The sequence below is a fragment of the Aquarana catesbeiana genome, linkage group LG12, assembly GCF_042186555.1.
Source record: "Aquarana catesbeiana isolate 2022-GZ linkage group LG12, ASM4218655v1, whole genome shotgun sequence".
In the NCBI taxonomy this organism is placed as follows: Eukaryota; Metazoa; Chordata; class Amphibia; order Anura; family Ranidae; genus Aquarana; species Aquarana catesbeiana.
This window is the reverse complement of record NC_133335.1, coordinates 49408387-49420260: the sequence shown is the minus strand read 5'-3', so window position 1 is coordinate 49420260 and position 11874 is coordinate 49408387. Positions and strand designations below refer to the sequence as shown.

General features: G+C 44.4%; 1 protein-coding gene across 4 annotated transcripts in view; it reads right to left on the bottom strand.

The window, feature by feature from the left end:
• Nucleotides 1-2420: 2420 nt before the first annotated feature.
• ACBD4 (acyl-CoA binding domain containing 4) overlaps nt 2421-11874 on the bottom strand; it is a 99895-nt gene continuing 90441 nt past the window's right edge. For all 4 annotated transcript variants that reach the window (XM_073607729.1, XM_073607731.1, XM_073607728.1 and 1 more), the window contains one exon: nt 2421-6139. In XM_073607729.1, coding sequence (XP_073463830.1) covers nt 6032-6139 — 108 coding nt within the window. In that variant the 3' untranslated portion in view covers nt 2421-6031. The remainder of the gene's footprint in view (nt 6140-11874) is intronic.

Below are 11874 nucleotides of genomic sequence, written 5' to 3'. Positions count from 1 at the left end.
GTCATCGTCTTCTTCCTCCTCCTCGCCAGTTACCCGTTAAAAAACAAAAAAAAGCTGGTCTTGTCGCAACGTCACAAGGGACGGGCTCTCCGGGCGACGTCATTGGATGGCCACGCCCCATGCCTATATAAGAGGCGCCGGACAGCGGGGAGCGTAACAAGGGAGGAAGACAGCTAGGCGACAAGACCAACTTTTTTTTTGTTTTTTAACGGGTAACTGGCGAGGAAGAAGACGGGGGCGATGACGCAAGGAGGAGGAGGAAAAAGACGGTGACACCGGGAGATGACAGTTTGGGGAGAAAACGGCAGCGGAAGAAGGCTAGGGCACCGGGAGAAATGACATCGGGAGAAACGGCGGCTCAGAGCTATTTTACTAATAAAGGAATTGTAAACACTGGCTCTTGGTTTTTTTTTTTTTTTTTTTTACTTTTCACTGCTTTTTTGGTGAATGGTTAGGGGTATGATGTACCCGATACCCATTTACATAGGGTGGGGGCCGGGGTCTGGGGGTCCCCTTGTTAAAGGGGGCTTCCAGATTCCGATAAGCCCCCATCCGCAGACCCTGACAACCACCGGGCAAGGGTTGTCAGGAAGAGGCCCTTGTCCTCATCAACATGGGGGCAGGCCCCCCTATGTTGAAGGCATGCAGCCTGGTATGGTTCAGGAGGGGGGCCGCTCGCTCATCCCCTCCCTTTCCTGACCTGCCGGGCGGCATGCTCGGATAAGGGTCTGGTATGGATTTTGGGGAATCCATTCTAGACCCAAAGGGCCTGGTATGGAACTGGGGGTGAAACCCCACACTGTTTTTTCCGTGAATTTTTTCGCCAGCAAATTTTTTTTTTCAATTCAGCTTTCAGTGGGAACACTGCTGACAGATGATGACTCATCGGTTGCTGGGGACGTGGCGGTCGGCTTCCCGGCCCCCTGCTTAGCAACCAGCTTTATACAGTGTGTTTTACAGTACATTTAAAGAGAGAGAGAGAAAAAAAAAAAACATAAAACGCAAAATGCATGAAAATTGCATGCAAAAATGCTGGTTTAAAACCCCAAAATGCACTGAAAAACGTATCAAACGCAGCTGCATAGGTGTGAACCTAGACTTAAGGCTGAGACAGCCAGGCAACTAGCACTTTTAGGTCAGCAAATCCCACCTCCCTAATCATGATAGTCACAAAACTGTGAAAGCGGGAGGAGACACCTACTTTTAGGAAATGGGAGGAGAAACCTTCTACATGTGGAAAGTGGAGGAGACTTAATAAAAAGGTAAAAAGGGGGAGTTGACACAAACTAGAGTGGAAAAGGGGTAGATACACCAACTACAGTGGAAGAGGGAGGAGACACCTACTATGGTGAAAGGTGGAGGAAACCTCAACTGCAATTGAAGGTGGTGGAGAAGATACCTGCTACAGTGGAAGGAGGAGACACCTACTACACAGTGGAAGGAGGAGACACCTACTACACAGTGGAAGGAGGAGACACCTACTATAGTCGAAGGAATAGGAGATACCTACTCTAGTGGAAGGAGGGGAAAACACCAATTACAGTGGAAGTGGGGGGTCTGGGGAACTGATGACAGCACAACGCAGCCTGCTATGCTGGGACTTTTAGTGACCTTACTGTGGGGGGCTGAGGAATCCTCAGTCCCCCACAGAGGGCACTAAAAGTCCCAGCATAGCAGCCTGTTCCAGCCTATTTGGAAATGGGGAAAAAGACAGACTACTGTATAGGGGGACAAAGAGACAAAGTACAGTGGAAAGAGGTGGCGACATAAACCATCATATAAGGGGGCAACAACACAAATTACTGCAGAAGGGGGTAGAGACACAAATAACTATGGTGAATATCTATGACTTGTCATGCAGTCTACTAGCAGTGCCTGCACCATCTTCAATACTGTACGTAAAATTGGTCTTCAAGGTCTATGAGAAGGTAGTCTGAGCAAACTAGGTACGTGACTGTGGAATATTTATATGAGATAATGAGTATAAATTCATTCAGTATTTAATAGGATTCAGAAACCATGGGTAAGAAAGTAAATGTCAGCAACACACTGTCTTATAATTCCATGGATGTGAGAAATATTGATTTTCAGAATACAATCAGTAACTGGGTCACTTTATGAAAAATGCTGCAGGCAAGGATTAAATCTCCATGGTAAGAGGATGTTATTATTAATTCTGAATGTGACACCTTCAACAGAAACTTTTTAAATATCTTTAACTCATCACCTGAGGAAAATCATTTTCATTTCAGTTCTAGTCCACGGCACTAGTCCACGGCACTTTGTAGCTTTCTCTCTGAATTGACTTATATGGCTCACTGTTGAGGCAAACCGGACCAAGCTATGTGCAGCTGTCAGTCTGTAGCAAGCCCCGGCATGTATTAGCAGTCAGAATAATAGATAAAATGAAGATACTAGAGTATATTTAGAGAATCGCTTTATTGGTTTACACAGGTTGTTTGTAAAATTGTTGTTCATTTTCTCAGCTTGAAGAATTTGGTTTGCATATTATGTAAGGACAAGTCCACCCAAAACTTATATTAGCACAGGTGTTCGCTAACTGAATTAAACACAAGGATGCTGGTTGAAATTGATAGAAGAAATTACAGCTCTGCCAACTGCCATTGCAGAGGGAAGGGTCATAAGAAGACACTGGCGGAAGAAAAATAAAATACCCAGTACTTCTGGGTATGAACAAGCATGTGACCCACTCCCTTTCTCCAATATTGCAACACTGGGAAATTTACTAAAAGCTAGTGCACTCAGAATTTGGTGCTGCTCTGCATGGTAGCCAATCAGCTTGGTCAATTAGGGTTTGGCAATAAAACCTGGAAGCTGATTGGTTTCTATGCAGAGCTGCACCAGCCTGTGCACTCTTCAGTTTAATAAATAACCCCCTGGGTGCCTTAGTGGCCAAATGCCAGGCCTATAATTCCCAGAGGGAGTACGAACAGATGTGCTGAAAAGGGTGTAGGGGGGGGGACAAGGAAAAAAGATTAAGGCCTGATTCACATTAATGCAGGTTGCAGTTTGCATATTGCAGGTGCGTTTTTCAATACATGCTTTTTATCCATTGACGTCCATGGAACCAAAAACCAGAAAAAAAGTCCCCTGGCCATTTCCATAAAATGCACAGATGTGAACTACATCCATAGGAAACCATGTTGAATGGACTGTAGTGTGTTTCTGCAAAACTGAAAAGCGCTAAAAAAATGCATAGGTGTGAACCAGGTCTAAAGTGTTGCTACAGCCATTTTTTTTAAATAGTTTAGATCTGTGACAGTTTTTTTTTTTGTTGCTTGCCTGTGTCTGCATCCCATTGGAGAGATTTCCTTTCACGTCTTGTCCCAAAGATAAAACAGCAAGGGAGAGGACATCTCTGAAAAAACGGTGAAATTCCCTCTTGGACAGCTGTCAATGGAGACGGATGTTTCTATAGGAAGATTTTCTTTTTCCCTTCACATCCAGTTCTTGTGACAGCTGTAAAACTTTGTATTCCCCATCACTTTCTATCCTGGTGAGGAGATCAGGGGCCTCTGGTAAGAATGTTTTAATATCCGCGTCTTACCTACTACAATATTGATTTATAATTGAGCTCAATGGTGTTTTGATTTGTGCAGCAGATGCATATGTAGGTGTCCATTAAAAGCTAAAAAAAAGAAACACCATTTAAGTAACCCTGTTGCTTTGCCCTGCAGAGACACTTTAAGGTCTTGCTGAGAGGAGGCCGAGACGCACACTGCATATATCTCACCATTGGGCTCTTTGGATACAAGAAGCTAGCAGATGACATCATCCCTTGGGTGCCCATCCAAGACTGAAATGTCAGTTTTGGGTGTGGCTCTTGTCTAAACGTACTGTAGGGACTGGTGTTATTTTTTTCTGGTTTCCGTGCTGTCATTGCTGCTCTGGGTCTGATCTAAAGGCAGGCCTGAACTCATTCCAGACTCTGAACAGCACTGGATGGAATAAAAACTGATGCAGGGAAATTAAACAGAGGAGATGAACAAGATATAATCTCTGATGTCTATAATGAGCTCTCATATGTTCGTTCTGATGAACTACCATTGGGAGATCAACCTTCTTTATCAGGATGAATTGCGCTGACCTAATTAAGAGGTCACATTAAGTGGGCCTGGAAAACAGGAGTAGGGCATTACTGACCTAGGTCATGGTTAGCGCCAAGTTCACTCCCATGTCCTAACCAGCTCTGCGCTCATTATCTTTACTTGTACAGCACCATGATCATTCTCTTGCATTGAACATTAAAGTGGTTCTTCAGTTGGTGCTGCAAAAACTAAAAGTCAGCAGCAACAAATACTGTAGCTGCTGACTTTTAATAAAAGAACACTTACCTGTCCAGGGGTCCAGCGCCATACTCAACCAGGCCGGTTCTTCTCTGGTCGTCAGGTCCCAGGCGCTGGCATGTTTACTTAGGGAAGTCAGCTGTGGCTTCAGAGCCAGCTTCCCCCTGCTCATACATGAGTCACACTTTGTGAATGGTCCCGCAGCCTATTGGGACCTGTGACATATCCCAGCAGGCTGCGGGCAAAGGGGGGGAGGAATGGGCAAACTTCCGCTCAGATCGCCTACAGTGGGAGCGGGTACCTGTCAAAACCAGGTACCTCCCCCCAAAAAATCTTCAAAAGTTGAAGGGGGGGGGGGACTGAAAAGTGTAACTTCCCCTTTTTGGTAAACTTCTGCTTTAATAGCCTTGCAATCCAAATATAACCAGACATGTTTTCACTAAGCATTTCTGTGCTTGCTCTCTTATCCTGACCAGTTCTATGGCCATTTGTCTGCCCTATCTAGCTATTGTGCTGGCTCACTTGTTTGCTGTACCACCTCTACCAGTTAAATGGTTGCCATCTGGCCCTGACTAGCTATATTTACGATCCAGCTCTGTGCTCACTATCCTCTACAGATCATTTCTCGGTTGACTTTTTGGTGTGACCAACATTTCACTCTTTATCTCAACTGTTCCAGTCCTCTTCTCCCTTTTCCAGACTAGCTCTATGCTCTTTTTTCCCTGACCACAGTTGCATTCCTCATCCTTTCTTCAGCAGCCAAGTTTATCATATTCATACTAAGTTTTGTCCTCCTTTGCTATTTTAGTTCTGTATTTACTATGCCAGACAAACCAGATCTAGCATTGTTACCAAATAAATGCTTCATTCCAAGTTCTGACCAGCTATGTACTTACTTTTCAGCCCTGAAACGCTTTGCGTTTGCTTTGTAGCCCTGACCAGCTATATGTTCCCATCCTAGTCCTGGCCAACTCAATGCTTGATCCCTATTCTTGATTAGCTCTTTGTTCGATTACTAGTCCTGACCAACTCTGGGCTCACTTCCTAATCTAGACCAGGTCTGTGCACTTTCTAGTCCTGCCTAACTCTGTGTTTGCTTCTATCCCCGACCAGTTTTTTGCTCCTTTCTTAACCGTGACCTGTTCTGTGCTTGCTTCTATCCCAGGCCAGCTTTACACTCTCTTTCTAGGCCTGACCAGTTATGAGCTTACTTCCAAGTTGTAGCCAGCTATGCATACTCATCCTAACTCTGGCCATTTGTATGCATGCTTCCAAATCCAGGCCAGCTCTGTCCTGTCTGTCCAAATCTATGATCAGTGCTATCCATGATCAGCCCAATACTCATTGTATTGTGTATGATCTCCTGCTCTGCCTATCTCCATTGTACATTGGCTTTAGTATGTTTATGTCTCCTTTGTCTTAGCTTTCCCTGGGGTGTTTCAAAGAAAAGGCCATTTATTAGGTAAATCGCCAACCACTGCAGACACTGAAGGATATAAAAGAAAAACAATGCAATATTATACAGAGTACAAGAAAAGATTGAGATAATTAACCTATTCATTACCAGGCTTAATCAACAAAGCAGCATCACATTTACTAGTTGTTGAGCCCCAAAATTAGTTCTAAAGCTATTAGAAAGTGACAGCCCCTGCTCACTCGCTTGATCGTCCACTTCCTCAAGGGATAAAATTAAGGGTGTCTGTCAAAAAGGCTCTCAAGAAAGGTCAACTTTTTCTTCCATAAAGTCTTCGAAGCAGCCAGTGTACAAAGAAAGGCCACATAACGATGAAAAGGAGGGTCTGGGACCGGTTAATTCCAGAGTGTTGCGGCTTCTGTGAGGAGAGGCAAGAGATGAGGATATTAGTCTTTCCTTAAATTATATGGACATTGATCAGATTCTAACAATTTACATTAGCATCTGTAAATTTGCGTTCAAATATACAAGATGGCAAAATTCTGTTTCAAGGTATTGCTTTTTGGCACGTTACTAAAGAACTGTATGTGTTGGTCTTTAGAACCTTTTATTTACTGTGCTTCCTGTACATTCCTTTGTTTTATCTTTAACAGTGCAATGGGAGAAAATGCTGGTCCAAGTCATTTGGTTGCATGATTAGAACCCAGATAGCAAGCAATTGTGCTGCAAGTTTGAAATGACTTACTAACCTATTGCTAGACTTGCCAGGCTTCACAAGTTTGCTGCACAATTGCAGCAAGTGTCCATTGCATGACTCCAGATCACGTTTCTTTGCAAACATTCTGCAGGTCTGCTGCAAGTTCTGGTTCAGTTATGTTGTGCAATAGTCATCCAACCAAAGGGGTCACTGTGGCTGAATTTTGATGCTGTAGACTTGCAGAGCTCTTGCTATAGACTCACCACTGCTACTTTGCCCTTGCTAGAGACTTGCCATGCACATTTGCTACAAATTGGAAAAGCGTCAACTAGAACTACCGTGATACCAGGACATTTCCCAGTAGGCTGCCTGCACTGGGGCTGCTTTGAGCTGTGTCTGCAGCGCTCCTCTCCCTCCTCCCCCTCTTATTTACATGTCACACACAGCGGTCTGCCCACTGTGTCACGGAGTCTGAAATGTACTTCGGCCTCACTGTTGCAAAAGTCCCACCTCCTCCCAGACCAGCTTGTGTGATAGGCAGAACACTGCGTCTATTTCCTGTCATTAGATCAATGTTCTGTCTATCACACGAGCTGCTCTAGGAGGAGGCGGGGCTTTTGTTACAGTGCAGCCGAAGTACATTTCAGACTCAGCTCCATGACACAGCAGGGAGACCACTGTGTGTAATCTAGGCACTGACTGGTGAGGTTGTATGGACAAGCACAGTGAGGCTTATTGATGGGCGCAGTGAGGCTTATTGATGGGCAGTGAGGCTTATTGATGGGCAGTGAGGCTTATTGATGGGCAGTGAGGCTTATTGATGGGCACAGCGAGCCTGCATGGACGTGCACAGTGGGGCTGCATGAACGGGCACAGTGGGGCTGCATGAACGAGCAAGTGGGGCTGCATGGTCGGGTGCAGTCAGGTAGGCTGCATTGATGGGCAGTGAGGCTGCATGGACAGGCACAGTGAGGCTGCATTGATGGACACAGTGAAGCTGCATTTGATGGGCACAGTAAGGCTGCATTGATCTTTTGTATCATGCCCGCAGCCTCTGACCATCTCCTGTATCATGTCTGCAGCCTCTAACCTTCTCTTGTCTTATATCATGTCTGCAGTCTCTGAGGGAGTCTGGAGAGGAGTCAAGAGTGGGAGTGCCGCCAGGATGGGGGTAATGGGAGAAGTCAGATGTGTGTGGACTGTGGAGAGGAGACTATAGGATTAAACCAGAGCCACCAAGCTGGATCCGACTGACTGAGCCCTGGACGGTACCTGAGAGGAGGTCAGTAACAGCGTCACTAGGCCAGTCTGAGGGGGGGTCACTGATGTAAGGGGGGGTTGAACACAATAATGTAAGGGGGCACTGATATAAAGGTTCCTCCTCATATCAGTAACCCACCCCCCCCTTACCTTTGTGTATTCTTTCTGTGGAAGGTGGTCTCTGGTCACCAGAGTCCCCCCACATTCCCAGAGTCCCTGGTGTCCCTGGTTGCAAGTGCTCCGCAAGCTTACAACTTGCCAGTGAAAATGTACAGCAAGTTAACAGACTTACAATTCAACACTGCCACAAATTTGTGGCAAGTTATCCTTGCTATCTGGGAATGTATGGCCAGTTTTAGCCGCGAGTAGTTGTGAATGCATGGCGCCACTTTCCTCCTATATTTATGCCTCTACATTTGCGCCGTCCTCTTGGTGCCTTTCCACATTCTGTGTGCATTGCCTCGTTCCCTTTTTAACTTCGTATACTGCACAATCGTTTTATTTATCGTTGTATATAATATTATCTGAATATATACTGTATATGTTATTTAAATATATATTATTCATGACCATGTTAAAGCTGAACTTCAGGCAAATAGCTAAATACACATTGAAGTAAGGGAGCTATTTTAGTTGTTCAAGGATTTGCATGTCTATCCAGTCAGTCCCATGATTTAAACCGACTACACAGTCAGGCTGGTAACCTCACTTTTTCTCTGCTGCATTTAAAAGAGAAGTATGGAAAAATTAAACATTTATACTCACCTCGGTGTATGCAGCATTGATCCGATGCTGCATCTGTCCCCCGCCGGCTCTGCAGTGAGAACTGAGCGATCAAACACCGCTGATCACTCAGTTCTTTCCTGCTCTCTGAGCAGAGAAATGTGACTGCTAGTCACCAGCACTCTGCCCTGCCCCTTCAGAGCTCACTGGAGCGCTGGGCTGTGGAGGGAGCGGGAGGGGCTGGCTCAGGCTCTCAGCAGATCGCGGGTCCGGTCCAGGGTTCTGGGTGGATCCTGACCGTATGGTCTTTCACAAGTCTGGACTGGCTGAGTGATGTCAGCCGTTAGCAGATTTTAGCCAGCTGCTCGCTGAAAACAGGTCACGGGAATACAGAACAAACTGCACTCCCCTGTGACCTACAGGAGAAGTATAGCCAAAAAAGCTTTGGCTATACTTCTCCTTTTAAGGTCACCTCCTTGGCTCCAACTTGTGATTGGACAGTCAAGGAGTAGAAGCAGTTCACCCCTGTGTTACTTGCCGACTCATGCACATGCAACACACCTGATTGGCTTCTTGTGCTTCCTCTCCTCTTTCAATCTGAGCGCTGCTATACAAAAAGGCCTCCAAAAGGCTGATGCTAAATCAAAGTTAAGTACTTACACTAGCAGCCTTTTAATACACATTTGCTATGAATACATCACAGCGATAGTTGGTGTTTTTTTTTGGTCTACTTGGAGTTCGGCTTTAATATTAAGCCGGCAATAGATGGATTGTTTTTTTTATTCTTTTTGGCTAATCCGAAAAAAAACGAATGGATTTCCCTATCCACACATTCAAGGTGGGTGAAGGAGTCCTGCCTGCTGTGTTATTGTATTCTGACAGCAGGGAATCCCCTGCTGTCAAAATACACTGATCAGCACTGCAGCCAAGGACAATTTCCCAACATTCTCATTCATAGTTACATAGTAGGTGAGGTTGAAAAAAAGACACAAGTCCATCAAGTCCAACCTATGTGTGTGATTCAAGAGAACCTGATTGTTAGATTGACTTTATGCCCAGGAACAGCCATAGATGGATAGAAATTCTGTTGGTCCCTGCTGAACTGGCTAAATTTTGATCCATCTCTTCCCAGCTTTACTCTAGCACTGATCGAAGGAAAATTCTCCAAAATTACTGTTTGAGAGAAGCTGGCTACACGCAGGCCAAATGTCGGGAGACAACGGGCGGTTAAAAAGAAAAGGCCTGTGTGTATGTCGGTCTGTCCAACAAAAGTCGTCTTCTATCAGACTGGCATGCTGGAAAACCAGCATCTGACTGACTTCAGATCAGCGCTCTCAGCCAATGGCAGAAGAAAAACAAATACTGTTTACCCGGCTTTATATTGACTACCCACCCATGAACGGCCATCAGAAGGGTTCAAATTTAGTTGCTCCCTGTTGAACTGGCTAAATTTTGATCCATTCATTCATAGCTTTACTCTAGTACCAATCAGCTGCAGCACTGAGCGAAATAAAAATTTGGCAACATTCCTGTTCGAGAGAAACCGATTTATAGATTGACTTCCCACCCAGGAACGGCCATAGATGGATCAAAGTTCAGTTGGCCAAATTTTGATCCATCTATTTCCAGGTTTACTGGAACACCAATCGGCTGCAGCATTGATCGAAGGAAAATTTTCCAACATTCCTGTTCGAGAGAAGCCGATTGTTAGATTGACTTCTTTACGGCAGGAACGGCCATAGATACAGTTGTGCTCATAAGTTTACATTCCCTGGCATAATTTATGATTTCTTGGCCATTTTTCAGAGAATATGAATGAAAACACTAAAACTTTTCTTTCACTTATGGTTAGTGTTTGGCTGAAGCCATTTATTATCAATCAACTGTGTTTAGTCTTTTTAAAATCATAATCACAAGAGAAACTACCCAAATGACCCTGATCAAAAGTTTACATACCCTGGTGATTTTGGCCTGATAACATGCACACGATTTGACACAAAGGGGTTTGAATGGCTATTAAAGGTAACCATTCTCATCTGTGATCTGTTTGCTTGTAATTAGCGTGTGTGTATAAAAGGTCAATGAGTTTCTGGACTTCTGACAGACCCTTGCATCTTTCATCCAGTGCTGCACTGAGGTTTCTGGATTCTGAGTCATGGGGAAAGCAAAAGAATTGTCAAAGGATCTGTGGGAAAAGGTAGTTGAACTGTATAAAACAGGAAAAGGATATAAAAAGATACCCAAAGAATTGAGAATGCCAATCAGCAGTGTTCAAACTCTAACCAAGAAGTGGAAAATGAGGGGTTCTGTTGAAACCAAACCACGGTCAGGTACAAAAAAATAAAATTTCAACCACAACTGCCCACAAATAACTTCAGGTGAAATACAGGACTCTCTGAAAACATGTGATGTGGCCGTTTCAAGATGCACAATAAGGGGGCACTTGAAGAAAGATGGGCTGCATGGTCGAGTCGCCAGAAGAAAGCCATTACTACGCAAATGCCACAAAGTATCCTGCTTACAATATGCTAAACTGCACAGAGACAAGCCTCAAACCTTCTGGCAAAAAGTCATTTGGAGTGATGAGACCAAAATTGAGCTTTTTGGCCACAACCATAAACGCTTTATTTGAAGAGGAGTCAACAAGGTACACCATCCTACTATAAAACACGGAGGTGGATCGCTGATGTTTTGGGGATGTGTGAGCTACAAAGGCACAGGAAATTTGGTCAAAATTGATGGCAAGATGAATGCAGTATGTTATCAAAATACACTGGAGGAACATTTGCATTCATCAGCCAGGAAGCTGCGGATGGGACATACTTGGACATTCCAAAAGCTGGCTACAGCAGAATAAAGTGAAGGCTCTGGAGTGACCATCTCAGTCTCTTGACCTCAATATTATTGAGCCATTCTGGGGAGATCTCAAACGTGCAGTTCATGCAAGACAGCCCAAGAATTTACAGGAACTGGAGGCTTTTTGCCAAGAGGAATGGGCAGCTTTACCATCTGAGAAGATAAAGAGCCTCATCCACAAATACCACAAAAGACTTCAAGCTGTCATTGATGTTAAAGGGGGCAAAACACGATATTAGGAACTGGGGTATGTAAACTTTTGATCAGGGTCATTTGGGTAGTTTCTGTTGTGATTATGATTTAAAAAGAGTAAACACAGTTGATTGATAATAAATGGCTTCAGCCAAACATTAACCATGAGTGAAAGAAAAGTTTTTGTGTTATCATTCATATTCTGTGAAAAATGGCCAAGAAATCATAAATTCTGCCAGGGCATATAAACATATGAGCACAACTGTAGATCGAAATTCAGTTGGTCTCTGCTGAACTGATCGAATTCCGATCCATCTATGCCCACCTTTACTCTAGCACCGTAGACTCCTATTTAGCAAACATAATGTACAACACATATACTTGTTCTTTGTGCTCCTGTCTCCGACACTCCTATGCCAGCCACA